This window comes from Quercus robur, chromosome 12, assembly GCF_932294415.1.
Source record: "Quercus robur chromosome 12, dhQueRobu3.1, whole genome shotgun sequence".
Taxonomy (NCBI): domain Eukaryota; kingdom Viridiplantae; phylum Streptophyta; class Magnoliopsida; order Fagales; family Fagaceae; genus Quercus; species Quercus robur.
The window spans coordinates 20583303-20606334 of NC_065545.1; the positions used below are offsets into that span (position 1 = coordinate 20583303).

A 23032-nucleotide genomic window follows, 5' to 3' on the forward strand; every position below is an offset into this window, starting at 1 on the left:
CTGCAATGGCCAAGGAATGCCTTACTCTGATACCAAATATTACAAACCCATGGATAGAACTCACTCTTGAAAACCAGCTTGTAAGGGAAGGGTACCCAAAAGCTTATAAACACATGGTTAAGCTTACACTTAACCAATGTGGGACACTAGGATCATAACATACCACCACGCTCTGCAACCGACGTCCATAATGGCTCACTCTATCAACATTAACCCGTTGGTAGCCCTTTCTCTTTTTGGTGGCTCTACTCAACTATCAGTAATTTTAATCCAGCCTCTAGGTCACCCATTCTAGGATCCGACCACAAAGCCGCAACTTATTTGATCTCATACTCAATGAGCTACACTGATACCAAATGCAAGGGCTCAATTATATTTTCTTTATGTTGTAGTTGAATTCAAGGACAACTGGGCTTCCAGAGAAAGATAGAGAGATACAGAGAGAGAAGACTGAGAGAGTGAAAAAATTGTTATTATTTTAGATTCCTTATACAATAGTACTGCCGGTCCCCTTTATACAATCTGCAACTAATGGCTATAACCAACTCTCTCAATGCATAACCAACTCTGCATAACCAACTCTTGTACAACTGGCTAACCTACCAACTTCCTTTATCAACTATCTCTAGCACAATCAATACAAGTATACAATTCTAGCACAATTAATACAAGTATAAAATGTAAACTAATACAACAACACTACTAAAAGCCATAGTAGCCCTCAACTCAATGAACTAATACACAATCCTAACAGAATTCGGCCCTAAACCCTTGCCTATGAAATCCCAAATAAAATTTGGATACCAAAAATGATGGACATTGAAGATATTAGCTAGTTTGTTGTATTCTTCCCTTGTTTTCCAAAACTCACTGGGCATTTGGATTGAGAGGATGGAAGGAGAAGAAAAGGGGAGTAAAGTAGAGTTAACAAAAAATTAAGCTAATTTTCAACAAATTTTACTCTATTCTCCCTTAATCTAAACAAACCAAAAAGGTTCACGGACTGAGTGATTAGCTTCATGTACACAACAATTCAAAATTAAATTTGGCAAGTGAAAACCATGTATCCATAATTTCTACATGAATTTAAGAGTTCTATTTTTTTTTTTTTTTTTGTTGGGTCCATCTGAACTCTGAAGTGGTAGAACTCTTACATACATATTTTTTGCCACTGTGCCTAGAAGATTGCATGAGGTGGTTCAATGCGCTAGCCCATTGGGCTATTGACAAAATTTGGGCCGAATTTATTGGTGGTCCTACTCCTTTCAATCTTTGCTTATATTTGTTTTGTTTTTCCTATTGTTTTTCTTCTTGGTTCCTTTGTTGCTTCTGAAAGTACTCTGCCTAGCCCGGCCACTAGAAACAAACACACATACACACAAAATAGTCCCATTCACATTGACAAATGGTGACCAATGTTGAACGGAATCCCCTTCATTGGATCTCATATGCATGGTGAAGAAAGCACCATTGAAAAGAAGCCAAAATGGCCAAACCTACCTACATGAGAGGTAATGTCACATAAAAAAACAAACTAGCCAAGGCCATCATTAGAATCTTGTTTTGACAGTAGAAAATAACAACATAGAGTAATGTTAAGGTAACCAAAAAAAAAAATGATTAAAAAAAAAAAAAAAAAAAAAAAAAAAAAAAAAAAAAAAGTAACCCAAAAAAAAAAATTGAAACTTTTTTTTCACAAAATCTCAAACACATCACTTTTATTATACATTAATCATATTGAATAATTGTATCACTACATTGAACGAGATACAAAAATGACATAAAATCATTTTTAAAGACGTGTCGTAATTAGTGCATCAGAGCATTAGACTAGTTCTGCATAGTTATAGACACATGAGTGAGTAGTCAGAACCATTAGTTACCACTACTAGTTATTACCTGTCCGCGATGATGGCTTAAGTATCGCTAAACAACGAGTGAAGAAGCTTCCCGTGGTGTTTCCTAGAGTCATGGCCACCAGATTCCCTCCCAGCGCATTTGCTGCCATTTTTAACTGCTCAAGAGCTTTGTCCCTTTGCTCTCTCTCTCTAGAGACTTGTGAGTACAGTCCTTTTAACTAGATTTTCTCTCACTCACAATTCACAAACAAGTAGATGACAAAAAAGTCAATCACATCTACACTGTTGCCAGGTGTTTGATTTTTAATAACTATAATTAAAGTTTACTATTATATATATATATATATTTTTTTTGGTAAACAAGTTTACTATTATATAATTCAATATAAACTATCTACCAAAACCATATACTATATCCAAACTTCACGAGCTCTACCTAGTGCACATAGCAAGTTGCCACGTGACACAGTGTTTTCCACACTACAAGTAGACTGGTGGTGGAACTATTAGAGAGTTGAGCTTTCTTGCAGAATAGCTAGAAGTTGTATAGGATGACTATTGCTAATGCTAAGTCCTATTCTATAGTAGCCAATAAAATATACATATGACCCATGATACTTTGATTGGAAAAGAATATTACTGTTCAAAAATTTTATATGATTTTTTCCACGCAGTTTGTGTCGGCGTGATTTTTGATCAGATCTTGTGAGTCTGAGTGAGCTAGAGGGCTTGCTTGCTGCCATGCATGCTCCACGGAATCATATAAGAATATAATCAGAGCCAAAACAGTTGAATCATCTAATAATCGTACAGAAGTTTGGATTCATATATATATGAAAAAACAAACAAGTTTTTAGAAAAAAAATATTAAACCGTAGGTTAATTTTATTTGAATCATCAATCTGAACATTTATTGATTTTCATCAAATAACATATTTTATTTCAAATACTGCACTTTTATTCAAGAGCCTTTACATATTTTGATTTAAATCCCAGAAAGAAGCAATGAAAAGTCATATTCAAGGGTTATTTATTTATTTTTCATTCTTAAAAAAAAAAGTCTTAATATTTAAGTTAGGCCTACTTAAATTAAATTGTGGTCAGATTCATTCCCTAATATATTTGCATATTTCTCATTTATGATCTACATCGAGTACTATGTCTTTCAAACAATTTTTTTTTTTTCATGAATTCTTATATATATATATAAAAATAAAATTGAGTGTTTGGTTAAAGTTAAACCAAATAAAATGATGTACCAACAGCTAAATAATTTTGTTTTGTTTTTAACAGCTAAATAATTCAAATATTGATAATCATTTTTTTTTTGTTCTCAAATAGAGTTCTATTCTAATTTAATTTAAGTGTATATATGTGTAAAGCTTTTTTTTTTTGAAGATTTGAATTTCAACCCTTACCTCTTACACCTCATAAATACTTGTGAAATAATTATGATGCCAAGAATACACTGTAGTAATCACATGATCAATTATCAGTTCTAGACTAATTGTAACTATTTTTGGCATTTAGTTTTCTACTTATGGTTGTACTCATTGCTCAGTGCTTACTTTAATGCCAGTTGTACCTTACGTTTGTGTGTGTGAGCAATCAGTCTTCCTGAGTCAAAATATAGTTTGATACAAATGCAAATAAAGATTTTGAACGTATTATTGGTGTTACAAAAATGAAAATAAAAAACGATTTTCAAGTTTAAAATGGAAAGAAAATTGTACAAATAAAATAAGAAGGACTATCATTAATTGTTTGACCCAAATGAAAAGTATCAATAAATCTTGCACACGAGGCTCATCGAATCATGGTCCGCCCTCCACGCATGTGTGCCAAGTGTTAACCTTATAATAATATGGGATAGCATGCATAATAATTAACCGAAGATCCAAACATGGTATTCATCACAAGCAGACTATATATGCATCTTCTTCCTAGAAGTTCTTCCACCACTTCCTCTTCTTCAGCAATATTCTCAAGATCCCATGGACACAACAGAATAACATGTTAAACTTAATTGCATTAATCTCGAGACCTTGGCTATGGCTAGCTATGACTTTTTTGGGTTGAAAGTTTGCTACTCTATAATCAAGGAGGAGACAAAGATTATTAATTCCAATGGTCCCCCAAACAATAAATAACAGTATTTAAAAATAAAATCCTGCTTTTTTTTTTTTTTTTTTTGAGAATCCAAAAAATCCTGCTTTTGAAGGTTGATATCACGAGGGATATATATATTTATATATTAATTCATGAAAATATGAAAGATTTCTATAAGCCCCACTACCTAGTTGGGTGCACGAATTTTATTTTATTTTATTTTTCTCTTTGTAGGTTTTGTATAGTTAAATAGATATATTCATAGTTAGATAAGTGATTTGAGTTTATATTAATCTTACATAAATAAAAAAATCAATTAATTTTTTAATATGATAATAAAGAATAATTAACATGAAATAAATGCTCTAAGTTTGGTATTTATCTTTTTATTTTTATTTTTATTTTTTATATTTAAAGAAGCTATCCAATTACTTAATTTGATCATTTCGAGGGTCACTTGACATATTACATGCGAAGGTTGTCACTTGTCATACCACATTTCTACAAGCATAAATAGCATTTGAAATTAAGGAGAATTGAAGTAAATTCTCAACATGGATTAAAAAAAAAAGGAATTCAATTCACCAACAAAGGAAAGAAAAATGGTAGCTAGAAGCAAACAAAGTGGAATAAAAGAAAAAAAAATCGTGGTCTTCAGTTACATCTTGTTTATCACTATATATGTTCAACATTTTAGTTCTGTAAAATCTCGTGACTTGTCGGCCAGACACTGAAAATCCCAATTAGCTTTTTAAAAAAGTAGATTTTCCTTCTTCCTAAGTTGACACAAGCAAACAAAATCTCCACTATTTATGAATCAACATTTTGTGAATTTATTAGTCAGTTCTACAGCGAAGGATTCCCAACACCTGAAGGGCAAAGTGTCCTGGCCTTGAATCAATTTATCAATTTGTTTTAAGTGAAAAGTCCGCTGTCTCTAACTAGTCATTTCGTGAAAAAAAAAATTCATTATATTTGCAAAATTGAAAAAGATCCATTATTGTTCCACTGATTGCACGGATGGTCTTAGGAAAATTGGAACCATTAATGGAGTTATATAAAGTACAGAGAACTAGCTACACTGAGAAGAATATGCTCTTGCGCGCAGTCAAGTAAAATGACAGCATAACCAACATATATACTTGCATGATTGAAATAATGCCAGATGGCTAGCTAATAGGCTAATCAAGAAGTACTCAGTCTTCTCTCCAAAAAAAAAAAAAAGTATTCAGTAATTTAGTTTGGGAGTTTATGAAATAATTAATGAAATAGAATGAAAATAATAGATTATAAATAAATGAAATGAAGTGAATTAGTATTCTTTTGTAATATTGCAGTGTAGGAGTTCATATAAAAAAGAAAATTAATAAAATAAATGTATATTTCTCTCATTATGCTGATTACATTTTATTTGTGTATTTAAGAGATGATGATAAAACATGAACTCCCTTCAATTTACGAGGGGAGTGAATCGTTTCATCTTTTTTTTTTTTTTTGGAAGAATGTATATATGGGAATGTAGTATTATTTCATACACTTTTCATTTATTCCTATAAATTAAACTCTCAAATAAAGTAACATATGGCAGACCTATCTACACCTAACTTGATCGAGTTAGTCTATATATGATTGTTCCTGATTTCCTTCTATAAACAATAGCATTGTACAATTGTTTTAGACATATTAATATTACTCTCTCTCTCTCTCTCTAAGGAGAGTTAGGTTTCTTTTAGGGTATGGTTGGTGTGAGTCGGTTGATATTGACCTGTTGCATATTGTATGCATGCTTAAATTAGGTCAATGAATTGAGATGGAGAGGGTTAGGTTAATTTGTATGTTGTGTTTCCCACTTTCCCATAGTAAAACGTGGAAATTAACTTACGTAGGAAGGGTTTTGGAGGAGACAAGAATTAAATGTAAAGAGAGTGATAGACAGCTCCGTGGTGTTATTATGCAGGAATAGAAGAAGACAGAAAAAACCAAGCAGAGACAAGATCTTATCATAATCTGTATGATATTATAGAGAGAGAGAGAGAGAGAGAGAGAGAGAGAGATAGGCACACGAGTGCAAGAGATCTGAAAACATGGCAAGATGGGTGTGATGTGAATGTGAACTGGTAATTTGGGATGCTAGTCAAAGGGAACTTGTATTTTAATGTTTTACTCTATGTTTTTGTTATCTTTGAAATTCAGATATTGAGTCAAAGAGTCAAGTTCCTATTACTTGGACTTGCAGTCAATATACATATATAAACCATATATATAAAATAAAAAATAAAACAAGTGGAAAAATTCTCCTTGCAATAGGAGCTCTCCTTCTCGTGGATACGAGGTCTATTTCCCTTAGGGTTTCTAGGATAGAATGGAAAAGCAGATTTTCGGATTGCTTGGTAACTATCTTGGAACACATGCTTCGGATCATCTTCCTTTGCTTATGCAAACAAAAATGAATAAGGTGTTAAGGGGTAGGAGTGCACGTAGCTTTAAATTTGAGGAGAATTGGTTAATGTTATATGAATGTGAGAAGGTTGTAGAGGAGGCATGGGTTGGTGGAGGGAGGCTGGAGTTAGCCTTGGTGACTATTAAAGAAAAAAAAAATGTGGGGCTGATTTGAATGCTTGGGGCTCTTCAAAGACGCAACTTGAGACTGAGGAAATTAAAAAGTTGCAAAAAAAGGGTGGAGCAATTACTTTATGGTGATCAAACAGAAGAAGCAAATGTTGAATTCTTGGAGGCAGGCAAAAAATTGGATGGTTTTCTCCTTAAACAAGAAATTTTTTGGCACCAACGATCAAGAGTATCATGGCTGAAATATGGTGACAAGAACTCAAAATTTTTTCATTCAAAGGCCACTCAATGGCATAGAAGAAATTTTGTCCATGGCCTTCACAATAATCAGCAACAATGGGTGGAAGAAATTGAAGATATTGCAGATGTGGCAACTGATTATTTTGAGACATTGTTTAATTCAAAGGGGAATGAGCAGATGGATGACTGTCTTAATATAGTAAACCACAGAGTTACTCCGGAAATGCTAGAGGAGTTGTCCAGAGATTATATAGCAGAGGAGATAAAAGTAGCGTTGTTCTAGATGGGACCAACAAAGGCTCCTTGATTAGATGGTATGAATGCTCTCTTTTACTAAAAATTTTGGCATATTGTGGGTATTGATGTGGTTGCTACTGTATTAGATTTTATGCATTCTGGTACCATGCCATTCGATATTAATTATACAAACATTGTTCTGATTCCAAAGGTCAAGTCACTTGAAAAGATGTCTGATTATAGGCCCATCAGTTTATGTAATGTCATCTTTAAAATTATTTTTAAGGTGTTGGCAAACAGATTAAAAATTATTTTGCCTCAAATGATATCACCTACTCAGAGTGCTTTTGTTCCTGGTCGTTTGATCACTGATAATATTTTGGTTGCATATGAATCGTTGCATTCCATGCATTGAAAAAGGACTGGAAAAAGGGGATCTATGGCCCTAAAATTGGATGTTAGTAAGGCATATGACAGGGTAGAGTGAGATTTTTTGAAGGGTATGATGGCTAGACTAGGTCTTCCTGATGTTTGTGTGGATAGAGTCATGACTTGTGTAATGACCCCATCTTTTTTAGTGCGGATTAGTGGGAGAGCCTATGATAGTATTACACCATCTAGAGGACTCCGGCAGGGTGATCCTTTGTCGCCTTGTTTCTGATTTGTGTAAAAAGGTTTTCCTCATTACTTGCAAAGGCTGAAAGGGAGGGATATATTCATGGGGTGTCTATTTGTAGGAGAGCTCCTACAATTAGCCATCTTTTGTTTCTTGATGATTTGTTATTATTTTTTTGTGTTAACCAGGAGGAAGTCTAAGCTATTTTTGATGTGTTACAAGTTTATGCAACATCCTTCGATCAATGCATTAATTTTGAAAAGTCTTCTGTCTTCTTCAGCAGTAATACTAATGTGGATCAGAAGGAGAGAATTAAAGCAGCACTGGGCATTAGAGAGTTGGACCGGTTTGAGTCATACCTTGGGCTTCCTACTTTGATTTGCAGATCTAAAAATCAAGCTTTTTCCTATCTTAAGGATAGAGTTTGGAAGATAATTTAGGGCTCGAAGGGCCAATTGTTATCAAGAGCAGGTAAGGAGGTTCTTATTAAAGCAGTTGCACAATCGATACCTACATATACTATGGTAGTAATACTGATGTGGATCAGAAGGAGAGAATTAAAGCAGTACTAGGCATTAGAGAGGTGGACCGGTTTGAGTCATACCTTGGGCTTTTTACTTTGATTTGCAGATCTAAAAATCAAGCTTTTTCCTATCTTAAGGATAGAGTTTGGAAGATAATTCAGGGCTGGAAGGGCCATTGTTATCAAGAGTAGGCAAGGAGGTTCTTATTAAAGCAGTTGCACAATTGATACCTACATATACTATGGTAGTATTTCAATCGCCTAGGAAGCTTTGTGATGATTTAAATGCAATGTGTACTAGATTTTGGTGGGGACAGGTGCGTAGTAAAAGAAAAATACATTGGAAAAGTTAGAAGGCCCTATCTCAATCAAAAAAGGAAGGTGGCATGGGTTTTCAGGACATAAGATGCTTCAATCTAGCTATGTTGGCAAAACAAGGATGGAGGTTATTGCAGGAGAATGGGTCCTTGTTATATGAATGTTTTAAAGCTAGATATTTTCCTAGCAGTACATTCTTGGAGGCTACTGATGTTCCCAACAGTTCATAAGTATGGAAAAGCTTGATAGCAGGGCAATCAATTTTGCAGAAGGGTTGTTGTTGGAGGGTGGGAAATGGAGTTAGCATAAGGGTGGTTAAGGATAGGTGGATCCCGAACTATCCAACAAATAAGGTTTTGCACCCACCACTTGATGAGGACAAGGAGTGGCGAGTTGCAAATATTATAGATCGAAGTACTCGTGACTGGAACAAGGAACTTATTGCTACCAATTTTCATCGAGATGACATGGAGGCCATTTTACGAATTCCATTGAGTAGAAGGTGGGTGCAGGATACCTTGATGTGGCTCCATACCAAAAATGGATATTATTCAATGCATTCGGGATATTATATAGCTTGTAGCTTGCAACAGCAGGATAGTAGATGACTTGAAGGATCGAGTTTGAAGAAGGGTGAGATGGAATGCCAAAATAATGGAAGTATAAGGTGCCGAATAAAATAAAAGCATTTGGGTGGAGAATGTGTCAAAATATTTTGCCTACAACGGAGAACTTATTTCACTGAAAGGTTGTGGAGGATAAGGGGTGTGAGGTATGCAAGCAAGAGGTGGAATCAGTAATACATGTGATGTGGGAGTGTGGTGTAGCCCTAGATGTTTGGGCTAGAAGTAGGATCAGTTTACAGAAGTGTCCCACGTTAATGGGTGATATGGTGAAGTTATTTGAGTGGTTAGTGGATCGATTAGCTGAGGAAGATATGGAGCTGTTTTTAGTTCAGTGTTGGGTGTTAGGACATATGTAAATTATGTTAGGAACATATGTCAAATATAGAATTGACTAATCCTTTGAAAAAATGCATTTTACTTGTAATTGGGTAAATCTAGGATGAGTTTAGTACTTCAAGGAACAAAAGTTCAAGTCTAGTATTGAAGCCATGCAAATCTGTCCCAAAAAAAAAAAAAAAACAAGTGAAGAAGTGCTGATTCAAGAAGTGCTAATTCATTAAAGCTCGATAGCTCTCGATAGCTCGCAAGTGAAGAAGTGTTGATTCCTTGATAGCTTGCAACAGATATGAAAATTAGTTTTTCAAATATGATTTTCAACCTATGCTTATGTATTTGTGTAGGGTTTCTTTTTTCACAACCCTAGACATATATAAAGCTTATTTTAAAGGCCGTCACATAAGAGAATATAAGGAGAACACATGCAAAAAGTGACCGATACCTTATTCTCTCTAAAAGAAGCTACTGCGTCTTTGCGCCTTAGGGTTTTGTAACCAAGTACTTCTTGATCTTCATTGTTGATGAAGTGAAGAACTTTGCAGCCAACAATCTTCTTTAAGTTGGTGTGTTAGTCACGCATTGGGAGCCGTGCATCTTTAGTTAGTCACATACTGGAATCCGGGTAAAAAGGGTGGCGTTCATATATTGAAGAGTTCAGAGGTTCTAAAGTGGTAGAAGGTTTCTGCTGCAAGTTCATCTAAGGGGATTATAGAGTCTAGGGACAAAGGTTTTGTACTAGATCTGAAACTTCTCTTTATTATAGTGGATTACTTTTCGGGAAGGTTTCCCCCTAGGTTTTTTATTGTGAAACTAGTTTGTTTCATTGGTTTTCCTGGGTCATCATATCTTGTCTTATTTTTTTTCCACTGCATGATATTGATGTTTGTTTGTTTTAATAAGTTTTATTTATAATAAATCTAATTAACAACTTAGGTTTAAAACTTGTTAATTCTATCAATCGGAGTCTAAATTCCCTAACAAGTAGTATCAGAGCGAGTATACTTTGATTGGATTAATTTCCTGAGTGTGATCCTTGACCCCTGTTGTCATGGATCATGGACAAACTCTTTTGATTCCTCCTTTATTTGATGGAACTAATTATGCGTACTGGAAAGTTTGTATGAAGGTTTTTTTGTAGGCTCTAGGTGAACATGTATGGCAAGCTGTTAAAGTTGGTTGGATTAAGCCAAAGGAAGCGCCGATGGATTAGGATGAAGCAACAGTCATAGTGGCAAATTTCAACAATAAGGCCTTGAATGCTTTGTTTTGTGGGGTGACCAATGAGGAATTCAAGAAAATATCATCCACGGAAGTTGCCAAGGAAGCATGGACCATTCTTGAGATCACCTATGAAGGTACTAAGGCAGTAAAGACTATGAAGCTTCAAAGACTCGCCAGTAGATTTGAAGAAATAAGGATGGAGGAGGATGAGACCTTTGATGAGTTCTCTGCTAAACTTGGATATTGTGAATTCCGACTTTAATCATGGGGAATCTATTGCGGAATCCAAAATTGTTAGGAAAATCCTTAAGTTCCCACCTGAAAGATTCCATGCCAAGATCACTGCCATTGAAGAAGTGAAGGACATTGATCAAATTCCTTTGATTGAGCTTGTAGGGAACCTTCAAACTTATGAGATGGGATTAGGTTTAATGGGAAAAGGTGGAAAGAGTAGAAACTTGGCTCTTATGGGTATAGAGGAAGAGATTGAGGACTCTGAAGATGAAGATGGAAGTGAAGATGAAGATAATGATGAGGATGATGATCTAACCTTCATAACTGATGAGATTATCAAGCTTCTTCAATTTAGGAAAAAGGATAAGGGCAAACCTCCTAGGAAATCTAAATCCTCAAGGAAGGGCAAGAATGAGAAACCTATCATCTAATGCCATGAGTGCAAAGGTTTTGTTCATATGAGGATAGAGCGCCCAAACTACCTTATGAAGGAAAAAACCAACAATTGAAAAGATAAAGGGTTGGTTGCTACCTGGAGTGATACTGAGAATGGCTCTTCTAATGAGTATATGGATGAATGTGGTCACTTTATGACTTTTGCTGCCACAACCGATAAGATGATTGTGGAGAGTGATAGTGACAGTGAGGATTCTTCTGATGATGAAGTACCCAAGAAGTTGATCCTTCAGGAAGCCTATGATAAGCTATGCACTGAATTTATAAAATCTGAAAAGACTTCTCATCATTGTAGAAAAAAGCTTAATGAGGTAAAAACTGGAAAAGCTTATTTGTTAGTCAAACTAGATGAGACTACAAGGTTAGTTGAGACTCTTGTTGTAGAGAACACCTCATCAGAAATGAAGGTTAAGAATCTTGAGGTTGAGCTTAGTCAAGCTAGAACTCAAATAGAGAGGACGTCTAGTACAAAGCTTGATGAGGTCTTGAGTGCTCAAAAACTTAGTTTTGATAAGACTGGCTTAGGATATTCTATTTCTTCCAGCCCCTCCTCTTCCACGGCTTCTGGATCAAGGACTGTCTTTGTACCCCAATCTGAAAAAGGTGATAAATGTATGAAATCTAAATCTGATTTGGCTAATTCTAAATCCTTTGTTAGACCTCATGTTTGTCACCATTGTGGTGTTTCTGAACACATTCGTCCTAATTGATTTAAGTTGTATCCTTAAAAGCAAGTGTTTAATTGGTCACAAGTTTCCTCTCAAGGACTATACCTTTGTTTGGAGACTTATTAAAAACTTTGACCTTTTTAACTCAATTTCAGGAGAATTCTAATTCTTCTATGTCCTTTAGTAGACATATTAGGACACGTGCCTTTTCATTTTCATGGCCAAAGACTCGTGCTATGTGGGTGAGAAAAGAGTTTAAGACTAAATTATCTTTTCTGTTGTCCTCTGCTTTAATTCTTTCTATCTATAGTAGGACTCTCTTTTCTTGATTTCTTATCTGCTTTTGAAATTATGCTTTCATGCATCTGCATCTTTCTTTCATACTTTCATGTTATTTGTTTGTTTTTGTTTGGTTGTTTAGTTTTTTTTGTTTTTGTTTTTGTTTTTGTTTTTTTTTGTTTTTTTGTTTTTTTGTTTTCAAAATAAAAATAAAAAGGAAAAATTAGAAAAATACAAAAATAGTGTGTTTGTATACATTGGTACTTGTGTACCTTAGATGGCTATTGAAACAAAATTTTCTAAACTTTATATCTTTTGTAACTTAAAAGAGCATCTCTATGCACAACTAAGTAAGTGAGTTTTGTGGCTCGTGTATGTGATAAGTAAGATTAAGTGATTTCTTGTACTAAAACACTTGTATCACTCTTTTTGACGGGAAGGACTAAAAAATCCTAAGAGAAATGCATAAATAACCATCTCATCACTTTTGACCGCCAATCATGAAATGACATTTATATGCTTCGGCATAGCAAAAGTGGAATGTCAAATGCTTAACATAATTGGGTATTTCTTTTCTATCTCTTATATGTCCAAGCATGATTTGCTTAAAAGAAAAATATGCAAAGAAAATAAAAGACAAAAAAATCAAAATGTTTTATATATGATTGCAAGTGTGTCTTTTAGGAGATGTGGGAGTTATAGGATGTATTTCGAAGGTGTTAGTCCCTATCAAATAGTTATGATTGTGTGTGAGTTAAAGTGATTTTCTCATATCTCAAATCGTCATAACATGTTGACACTTATGCAATCTTGCGATGTTTTCACACATAACACACAATATTCTTTGTTACACTTGATACATGTGTAGGTACAATGTCATTTGGCTATCACAAGGAATACATGTGTTAATGTATGATCACTAAACTATCTTAATTTGTTTTTGAAATATAAAATTGGTTAGACTTGTTTAGTGTGTGTGTGTTTTGGATCTAAATGCTTGACATTTTTCTTGATAAAAGATGTTTTAGAGAGCTTAAAATGTTGCTTGGATCCTTGTTTGTGTAGCATGCTTAGTTGCATTCATATCTGTGTTTTTCTCTTCTTGAAAAACTGTTTTTAAGCAATCTCGACAACTGCTGGACACCTCTCGATAGCTAGGCTATTTATCGAGCCTTTTTGTGATTTATTTATCGCAATCTCGATAACTTCTTGATAGATTTTCGATCCATCGAGAAACCTTCTGTCGTCTTGATAGATTCTCGATAACTGTTTGATCCATCGAGGTTGGCTTCTACTCGATAGTTGCTCGACTGCTCCTTGATTTGTCGAGATCCTCTTGCATGCATTATTTTTCACATGTTTTTGCATCTTTCTTTTATCTTGTCATCTATAGCATCTTTGTTCATTGCATTCATGCATTTATATGGATTCCTTGTGGCCCCTTGATCATCTTTCTATTTCTCGGGTGAAACTTTCTAGTTTCTTCTACCCTTTGTCAATCATGACAAAAAGGGAGAGAAATTGTGGAGAATATATGGTTTCTTTTTAAGACTTTACATGTTAGGGGGAGAAATACATGCCCTTTGTAAGGGGGAGATGTATTTCATCTTGTTAGGGGGAGTGCTTACTTCCTTCTTCTTGTACACCGGTCTTGTGACCATGTTTACATACATTGTGCTTATCTTTGATATATATATATATATATATATATAAGATGATGTATGTCTTCTTCACCTACCTTTACATGTGTTGTTTCTTTTCTATCTTCATACACATGTTTCTTTATCTTGTATGTAATCTTATATTTCTGTTTCACATTAAAATGCCTTAATGAGTTTTGTTTAAAGTGTTATAGAAATACAAATTGTCAAAGTCTACTTGCCATAAACTCTTTTCTTGCAAAATTTTTCAAGAGTTTGTGTTAGGATAGATTTTATTGTATTCAACAAGTGAATATGAGTTGAGTGATTTATGACTTCTGTCATATCTCATTTGTTTGTTGTGGTTTTGTCACGGATTGCCAAAGGGGGAGATTGTAAGGACATATGTAAATTATGTTAGGAATATATGTCAAATATAGAATTGACTAATCTTTTGAAAAAACGCACTTTGCTTGTAATTGGGTAGATCTAGGATGAGTTTAGTACTTCAAGGAACAAGAGTTCAAGTCTAATATTGAAGCCATGCAAATCTGTAAAAAAAAAAAAAACAAGTGAAGAAGTGTTGATTCATTAAAGCTCGATAGCTCTTGATAGTTCTCGATAGCTCGCAAGTGAAGAAGTGCTGATTCATTAAACCTCGATAGCTAGCTCGATACCTCTCGATAGCTTGCAACAGATACGAAAATCAGTTTTTCAGATCTAATTTTTGACCCATGCTTATGTATTTGTGTGGGGTTTCTTTTCTCACAACCCTAAACAGATATAAGACTTATTTTAAAAGCTGTCACATAAGAGAATACAAGTAGAACACATGTAAAAAGCGACCGATACCTTATTCTCTTTAAAAGAAGCTGCTGCATTTTTGCACAGTAGGGTTTTGTAACCAAGTGCTTCTTGATCTTTATTGTTGATGAAGTGAAGAACTTTGCAGTCAATCTTTTTCAAGTTGGTGTGTTAGTCATGTACTAGGAGCCGTGCATTTTTGGTTAGTCACGTATTGGGATCTGTGCAAAAAGGGTGGCATTCATATATTGAAGAGTTCAGAAATTCTGAAGCGGTAGAAGGTTTCCGTTGCAAGTTCATCTACAGGGATTTTAGAGTCTAGGGACAAAGGTTTTGTACTAGATCTGAAACTTTTTTTTTATTATAGTGGATTGTTTTTCGGGAAGGTTTCCCTTCAGGTTTTTTACTGTGAAACTAGTTTGTTTTATTGGTTTTCCTGAGTCAATATATATTGTCTTATTTTATTTTTTTCTGCTACATGATATTGACATGATATTGATGTTTGTTTGTTTTAACAAGTTTTATTCATAATAAATCTAATTAATAACTTGGATTTAAAACTTGTTAATTTTATCAATCAGAGTCTAAATTTCCCAACACTGGGTTTTGTGGAATCAAAGAAATGCTATTTTGCATGGAGGTACAATTCAGGATCCATTTGTGCTGGTTCAAAGAGCTGAAACAATGCTGCATGATTACCGTGATGCTTAGTCTCATCTCTCTGTTCCACTGCCATCTTCATCGGTGCAACATCTGGAGATATGGAAGCCACCTACGGGGCTAAACTATAAAGTAAACGTCGATGCAACAATATTCCCAAGGCAGAAGGCTTCGGGGTTTGGGGTTGTGATTCGCAATGAAAGGGGAGAGACTATGGCTGCTGTCTCGGCAAGAGGTCCATTAGTTCAGAATAGCAAGGAGGCAGAAGCGTTGGCTTGCAGGAAGGCAGTGGAAGTTGCTATGGATTTGGGATTTAGGGATGTCACTCTTGAGGGAGATAACATTTCTGTTATGAGCTCAATTTCCTCAGCAAGTATTAATAGAGCTAGGCGTGGGTTTGTGTATGATGATATCAGATGTATGGGGAGGGGCTTTAGAACTTTTCATGTTAACCATGTGAGGAGGACAGCCAATACTGTGGCACACTCACTTGCTAAGTATGCTGGGTTGATAGAGGGTGAAATGGTCTGGTTGGAGCAAGACCCACCTCCAGCCAGAGATGCTTTGTACTCTGATTCTTGTCATATTTCTCTTTAATGAATGAATTGATTCCAGTTTCAAAAAAAAAAAAGGTTCGTATTTTCTGTGATGGTTGGTTAGTGATTAAACACGTTATATGAATGTCCATAGCTAGACTCTGCACCATTGAGTAATTATAAATTTATTCCAGAAACTAACTAGTACATAAAGGATTGTAAATAACGGAAATTAAGCGAAGGGACCACCTGTCTTTACAACAAGGCCAACAATTTTCATTGAAGTTTACTACTAATTCCTGAAAGTTATAATATGTATAAGTAATTGTGCAATAAAAGTGTTTTTCTTTTTTTCTTAAACAATGTCAGCGTCTAAGTAAAAATGAATGTGTACATTCAAGTACTATATATACTATGCATCTATTAAAAAAAAAAAAAAAATGAAGACAAAGAAGTACTATACGAACAAAGTTTCTCTCCAAACTAGTTTAGAGAGAAACTCTTCAAACTTCTCATATATTTCTTTTTTTGGGTGTAAATTTTGAAAATCTAATCATTGAATTTCATGTTCCTTATGTTCTTAACATACATATCAAATTTCGCTCAAATTGGATATTATTTACTATTTGATCAATTAACGTATTTTTTATATACAACTTTAGATTACAAAAACTTGAAATTATAACATTTATTTAATGACATAGCAATTGATCTTTGATTTTCTTGAAGTTTTGTAAGCATTAAGGATGTAATAGGAACATGCAATTTAGTGGTTAGATTTTCAAAATTCACACTCAATATAAATATATATGATGAGTTTGTAGTATTTCTCTCCAAGCTAGTTTGGAGAGAAACTTTGTTCATACTATATTATGCAAAGCTAACTAAGGTCCCCTCATCGACATTGATGACTTTTAACATACATATCAAATTTCGCTCAAATCGGATATTATTTACTATTTGATCAATTAACGTATTTTTTATATACAACTTTAGATTACAAAAACTTGAAATTATAACATTTATTTAATGACATAGCAATTGATCTTTGATTTTCTTGAAGTTTTGTAAGCATTAAGGATGTAATAGGAACATGCAATTTAGTGGTTAGATTTTCAAAATTCACACTCAATATAAATATATATGATGAGTTTGTAGTATTTATCTCCAAACTAGTTTGGAAAGAAACTTTGTTCATACTATACTATGCAAAGCTAACTAAGGTCCCCTCATCGACATTGATGACTTTTAACGTATAACATTATGACTTATGAGGATATCCAAAATTCCATTCTATTAAAATGATGATTAGGGTTTATCATGTCATGATTTAAAAAAAAAAAAATATTGAGCTGGGGTTCATTTAGGAAATTTATCTCCTCCCTCCACTGTATATATGTAGGTGAACCCCTATACAAATGGTTAGGGTTCATGACTTCATGGTGAAGTTCTTCAACTTATTTATGATTTACATATATAGATTCTGAGTTTGGTTTATGAATTTAATACCTTGAACATATTTTAATGTCAATCAAGGCAAAGAAGATAAGATATTTTATCTAGAGAATGCCTATATTTTTTTCACAAGTAAAAAGGGAATTGTGAATTTCACACCTTTTTTTTTAGAGAAGATTTCACACTTATTTTTTAATCTTCTGTATTACCATCTTCAAATCACAGTATATCATGGATCTTTTTAATTACAAACTAAGGGAATAGTTTTTCTAGACTTATTTTTTAATCAACTGCATTATTATATATTATATATTATATATGAACAACCCATAGATAGTCTAATTCTCATATAGTGGAATGCAAACATAAAAAATATGGCGCAGAAACAAAACCACTTTCTTTTTAATAAAGACACAAGAGGGTTTGAACCAAATTAAAGGGTTTGTTATATGATGATTGTTTTTTTATTACACCAAAACATTAACAATTTTTTTTTTTTTTTTTGGGTGTAAATGAGACTCAATCAATTTCATGTAATCATGTTCTTATTCAACAACAAGAGCTACCTTGAACCCACAAAACCCACAAATTAAATATTACTACTTTTTGTATAAAGTAATTCAAAATGGTTATTATTTCTACACAAAACATTGATCAAGAGGAATCTAAGATTTATGGAGTACTGTATTATAGTGGCAGTAATCACCAAAAAAGAGAAGAAGAGGAATTAATAGTAGTGTCAGCAGAAAAAAGGGGTAGTCTAATTAATTATAAACATTTAATAGCTGCCCTTGGCCCATACAAATTTCTCAGATCTTTAGTAAGGGCTACAGAGCTCTTAATGGTTTTACCAACTGCATGGATTGGAGTGGAGCCCCTTTGCCTCAACTTAAAATGTGTTGTGACATACAGGACATCTTCTAGTACTTGAAAGCAATGTAGGGTTATAAAGAATTATCACAATGGTTTTCCATTCCTAGTATTATAGAGATAGTGAAGGGTTGTATGGCCGGTGACCCATGCTTATTTATAACTAATAATACAAATTCGTTTATTATACACACATGCATGCAGTAGTGTACATTGAATATAGATGGGAATTATTCTTTTGCCTTTTACCAAAGGACATTAATTCTTGGTTGGATTAGTATTTGGTTTAATATACCTTCCAAGACTTTTTGGCTAACAACAACATATGATTGGTTTAGTTTTAAATTTGCTTCATTTGAAATGGACTTGGACGTCTGAGCTAGGCCAAGCATGCATGCATTCACAACCTTGTATAACCCTTCATGAAATTGTGCACTTTTATTTGACAAACTGAAATCACATAATACAGATAGACCTGTTGAGTTGAACAATGATCAGGTTAAAAAAAAAAAAACAAAAATGTGAAAGATTGTCCCATTAATAGATCCAATTTCCGACTTAACCTGAACCCAAATTTGTATAGGACTATTTTGTTTGGACTTGTGTATTTTTAGGGAAGAGTAGGAAGTTAAAGGGTGAAACTCTATATGAGACAAACCATAGTACTGTACGTACTTAAGGTGCCACGCAGCTATCTAATTAACTTCCCAAGGATTAATCCAATAGGGATGTACTCGACATGTGTCCACGTCACCTTCTCGATCTGGCCATAATAGGGCCACATCAGTTACTTGATCTAGTCAGAGTTGGAGAGGGTATATGGTATATTGGGTATATGTGATCATCCTATCAATTAGAGGTAAGTTTTTCGTTCATGGGGTTCATTCCTATGTGAGAGGGTGTAATTACATATACTTGATAATAAACTATAGGGCTCATTGTCCATTAATAAAAATGGACACTCGCTCTAAGCACCGTACTCTCTCAAGGGAAGAGGAAGCTGAACTTTCAAGAAGCAAGAAGAAGGTAAAGGATGTCCATCACGCTGATTTCAGTGAAGGTGTTAGTGAAAATGGTTTTTCTCCACGGAGCAACAATGTTTGGGCCTCGCAGAACAAGTCTTTCAAGGAAAAACTGGTAGGAGAAATCCCAGGAGCTTATGCTCAAGCATTTGATTTCTATGACCTAATGGAGGATGATGTTGAGTCTAACGATGAGGTTACTGGTTTACGCGAAGGTTTAGCAGCAATAAGACTATCAAAGGAAACTAAACTACGCATAAGGGGGTCCTGGTCGAAAGCTTTGATTGTCAAGGTTTACGGAAGGAAAATAGGCTTCAACTTCATTTAAAGCAAACTCCAACAGTTATGGAAACCCAGTGGGAGGCTTGACTGTGTGGACCTGGGGAATGAGTTCTTCTTAACGAGGTTCTCAATGAAGGAGGATTTAGACGCAGTTCTGAAAAGAGGTCCATGGTTTATAAGAGAACATTTTCTATCTATAAGGCTGTGGGAGCCATTCTTTAAACCGGAAATAGCTAACGTCTCGTCAATCGCGGTTTGGGTTAGATTACATGCCCTCCCTATTGAACTCTATGAAGCAGAAGTACTTAAGCAGATTAGGGAAGCCATTGGGAAAGTTTTGAGAGTTGATACTCATACCGCCATGGAAGCTCGGGGTAAGTATGCCAGGCTATGTATACAGGTGGATGTAGACAAACCACTTATAAACACATTTCTCATTGGAAAATTTGAGCAAGCTGTGGTGTATGAGGGTATCAATAAGCTCTGCTTCTCATGTGGTAGAGTTGGTCACAAGAAGGAAATGTGCCCACACATCGTCTGGGGGGCTGAGCTGCCGTTGGAGAAGGAGGCGACTTGAACTAAGGTGAGCAGTACAAGTCCACGCAAAATGCATGTGCCAGGTGGGTGTGAGACAGGCTGTGGCATGGCAGAACGTAGTACAAAGGAGCGCGACATGGCAGAGAGTAGTGGAATGGAGCACGATGAGGACAAATACGGACCGTGGATGGTTGTTACACGCAGAAGAGGACAAAAAGGGATCACGAAGGATGTGCAGCATTTGGACCCCACAAAATCAGCACCGAGCTTAAAGCCAAGGTTTGCTATGGTTAAGAACAATCCCAGTAACGGCCATTTTGCTTGGAAAGAGGCTACTAAGTTGGGCTTTACACCTGAGTTCAATATGGAGAAGGTTGGGCACGGTGGTTTGGTTATGGGCCCAAATGTGAAGATTGGGGGATTAACTCAATTAAAAGGCCATGTAAGCCCCTCTGTAAAAGGCAAGAAGGTAATTGCCAGAAATAGGGCTTTAAGCCATCTGACCAAAGATGCTTCTAGCAAAAGCACACCTACTTTCATCTTAGTCCCTCAAAATCCGTCCGTTCTCAGCAGCAAGGGCGCTGATTTCAGCTTTCCCTTCCAATTCTCAGCAGCTCCTCAAGCCAAGTTGGGCAGTCCGTTGAGAGAGAGAGGTATTAATCAACTCGGTAGCAGCTCTAGTGGGAAGCAAGGCGAAGATGGCGTGGATTTTGGGGTGGTTCGATCTGCACCTAATGGAAGCTTGGATGATAATAGTTCGGTTGAAGGGAAAGAGTACAAGTTGGGCTCATCAACCACCCGGGGACCCACTGTGGAAGAGGTTTGTAGGGAGAGTGATGATCTTGTGCGTGAAAGAGCCAACAGAGCCTGTTATGGCAAGGACGGCGGTGAAGATGGAGAAGACAGTGTGGAATTTGAAGGGGAAGGTGGAATTGATACTTCCTCATGATAAATGCCTATTCCTAATCTCTTTTATCATGAATATAATAATTTGGAACAGTAGGGGCGAGCTAAAGCCCAATTTTCAGAACTATGTGAGAGAGTTGGCTAGGAATCATAATCCGGCCATCTTAGTAATTATGGAGACCAAGATTGGTGGAGCTTGTGCAAAGGATATAACGGACAAACTTCTGTTTGATGATGCCATTCACACTGAAACAATTGGGTTCACAGGTGGTCTATGGTTGCTTTGGAATTCTGATATTGTGGAGGTGGTGCAACTGGCTATTACAGAGCAAGAAATTCACGTGGAAGTGAAGGTACTTGCTACTAACCTTTCTTGGATTTTCTCTGCTGTTTATGCTAGTCCTAGGAATGTAGAAAGATGTATTTTGTGGGAAAATTTAATTAAAGTTGCTGATCTACATAATAAACCTTGGGTGATAGCCGGGGATTTTAATGAACCCCTGTTGAATGAGGATAAGTTTGGTGGAAGACCTGTCAGTTTGTCTAGATCACTCTTATTTAAAGATTGCTTAGATAAGTGCAATATGGTGGATTTGGGTTTTTCAGGACCTTGGTATACGTGGACTAACAGGAGGGAGATTAATAATCTCATTCAAGAGAGAATAGATAGGTTCTTCATGAATCCTAGCTGGTGCCTATTATTTCCGGATGCTAGAGTCTCCCATCTCACTCGATGCCACTCGGACCATTGCCCGGTGTTGCTGGAGACTGTTCCTAGGCAAACCACCTTTCTTAAAAGACCCTTCAGATTTCAGAGTTTTTGGCTATCCGACCCTTCTTTCCCCCAAATCGTGACTAAGGCTTGGAATCGGGATGGGAACCTTTCAACTTCTATAGAAAAATTCACCAATGAAGCAACTCGTTGGAACAAAATTCAGTTCGGGAATATTTTTGGGAAGAAAAAGAGATTAATGGCTAGACTTAACGAAATTCAGCGAGTGTTAGCCACAAATCCCTCTGCCTCCCTTTTAGACCTAGAGAATCAGCTGCAAAAAGATTTGGATTTAATCTTGAATCAAGAGGCGGAGTTGTGGGCTTTAAAATCAAGAATTAATTGGATGGTAGTGGGTGACCAAAATACATCCTTTTACCACGTTTCTGCGCTTGCAAGAAGGAAAAGGAACACAATCTCTATGGTTAAAAGTGAGGTAGGGGACTGGTTATCAGAGGAAAGTGAAGTCATGACTCATTTTAGAGAGGGGTTTATCAGGTTGTATTCCACCAGCCAAGTCAAGGCTGGTTGGAGTCATAATCTCTGAACTGGTTGGCAAGTTAGGCTTACGGAGGATGAGAAAAACAGTTTGGATTAGCCGGTGTCAAATGAAGAAATTGCTACTGCCTTGTGGTCCCTTAAGGCTTTCAAAGCCCCAGGACCCGATGGGTTGCATGCTGGCTTTTTTCAGAGGTTTTGGCTCACTGTGGGGGATTCAGTTAAAGAGGAGATAAGGAAAGTGTTTCTTAGTAGGAAAATCTTGGATTACTTGAACATCACAAGCATTGTCCTTATTCCTAAGATTCAATGCCCAGAGTCAATCAACAATTATAGACCCATTAGCTTATGCAACTCGGTGTACAAAATTATCACTAAAATCATAGTGGGAAGGTTGAGACCGTACTTGGATAAATTAATAGACCCGTGTCAAAGGGCTTTTGTTCCGGGAAGAAGAGGCGTGGATAATACTATTATTGTCCAAGAATTGATCCATACGATGGGGAAGACCAAGGGTAGAGGAGGTTACATGGCGCTAAAGATCGATTTAGAAAAAGCTTATGATAAATTGGAGTGGAGCTTTATTAGAGATATGTTGATCTGTTTCAACCTTCCAAGGAATCTAATTGAGCTTATTATGAGCTGTATCTCATTGGTCACTACCTCTTTGCTCTTTAATGGAGGGGCTCTTGAGCCTTTTTTGCCCACTAGGGGAATAAGGCAAGGTGACCCGCTGTCCCCTTATATTTTCATTATGTGC

At 35.6% G+C, this 23032-nt stretch overlaps 2 protein-coding genes across 2 annotated transcripts; both read left to right on the top strand.

The window, feature by feature from the left end:
* The first annotated feature begins 19209 nt into the window (after positions 1 to 19209).
* LOC126708272 (uncharacterized) lies at positions 19210 to 20136 on the top strand. Its single transcript, XM_050408074.1, has 2 exons — positions 19210 to 19569; positions 19621 to 20136. The coding sequence occupies exons 1-2, from the start codon at positions 19210 to 19212 to the stop codon at positions 20134 to 20136; spliced, it is 876 nt and encodes a 291-aa protein (XP_050264031.1).
* A 1039-nt stretch (positions 20137 to 21175) lies between these two features.
* LOC126708273 (uncharacterized) lies at positions 21176 to 22321 on the top strand. Its single transcript, XM_050408075.1, has one exon. The coding sequence runs from the start codon at positions 21176 to 21178 to the stop codon at positions 22319 to 22321; it is 1146 nt and encodes a 381-aa protein (XP_050264032.1).
* Positions 22322 to 23032: the final 711 nt, after the last annotated feature.